Consider the following 1,244-nt stretch of genomic DNA (forward strand, 5'->3'; position numbering starts at 1 on the left):
GTGTTAGCGTGGTCAGATTATGGTGACTAAGCTAACTATGGTCGCTTTTAAGGACAAGAAGGTTAAACCAGATTTTGTGGGTTTCCAGAAATCTTGACCAACACCAAAAGTGGGCACTGCCCTACCTATAGGAGCAGTTTCGTTTCATTGGTGTGTATATTTGTTTGGTTAAAGAGAAAGTTCTCCTTTTACTTTATAGAGACTGAAGAAGGGGCAAAAACTATACCTTCGATTTTCTCAAAACAGTATTTTTCGGGATAACCCTCATGTGTTTAAAAGCGACTATATTTTTTATGATAGGCCTAATCCTTCCACTGGGCTATAGAGTGCAATTAATTAAACGTGCTTTTACATACTTGATAACTTGAAACGAATTCATCACACTTGGGTTCAGCTTCAATTAATGTGTCCAATCTTTTATTTAATACATCCTTACTTTTTGTTTTGAACAAAAATAGTTACTCCTGATTTATCAAAAGAGGATAAAAGAGGAAGACGTTCATAGAAGAGGATAGAAAAAAGTACGAGTTTATATAAAGAAAATTGAAGAAAAATACGTTCATAGAAGAGGAAAGAAAAGGGTGTTTATAGCAGAGGATAGGGGGGAAAAGGGATTTTTATTAAGAAAGTGTATAAAAAAGAAGGTGTTCATAGAAGAGGACAAAAAAAAAGGTTTACAAAAGAATCATAGAAAAGAAGATAAGGAGTTCTTTAAAAGAGGATTCGTTATAGCAAATTAGGTTAAGTATTGAGGGAAAAAGCATTCTTGTTATTAACTTGTTATTCCTCGAACATGCTGGGTGGGTGGTTGGCGGGTGCTCTGGTGTGGTTTGCTCCTTCTTTCCTATCCAACATCTATCATCCATATCTCCCCATCTTCTTTTCTGTGTTTGTTACTCTCTTGTAACACCTCTAATCTTCGGCACTTATATGACCTATTGTGTTGCAAGTGCCGTAAAACTCTACTCTTACGGACATGCTGGGACATTTTCTTTCAGAGTTCAGCCCCCTCTGGTGTTGCTTCTCTTCTTCCTGGAAGTCTCCAACGGTTTGTTCCTGGGCCTGGCGCCTCTCTACGCCACCACCACCACAGGGATCTTCATCATGGAGGTCAGTGTTCTTGGCTCTTCTCTATCTATCTATCTATCTATCTATCTATCTATCTATCTATCTATCTATCTATCTATCTATCCATCCATCCATCCATCCATCCATCCATCCATCCATCCATCCATCCATCCATC

General features: G+C 38.2%; 1 protein-coding gene across 1 annotated transcript in view; it reads left to right on the forward strand.

Annotated features, from left to right (window-relative positions):
- The window catches only part of LOC101859043 (monocarboxylate transporter 14), a gene marked incomplete at both ends in the record, with an annotated part of 16,909 nt that extends 15,798 nt beyond the window's left edge, over positions 1–1,111 (forward strand). Inside the window, 1 exon segment of the mRNA XM_013087875.1 lies at positions 999–1,111. Coding sequence (XP_012943329.1) covers positions 999–1,111 — 113 coding nt within the window.
- Positions 1,112–1,244: the final 133 nt, after the last annotated feature.

The sequence above is a fragment of the Aplysia californica genome, unplaced genomic scaffold (assembly GCF_000002075.1).
Source record: "Aplysia californica isolate F4 #8 unplaced genomic scaffold, AplCal3.0 scaffold00650, whole genome shotgun sequence".
In the NCBI taxonomy this organism is placed as follows: domain Eukaryota; kingdom Metazoa; phylum Mollusca; class Gastropoda; order Aplysiida; family Aplysiidae; genus Aplysia; species Aplysia californica.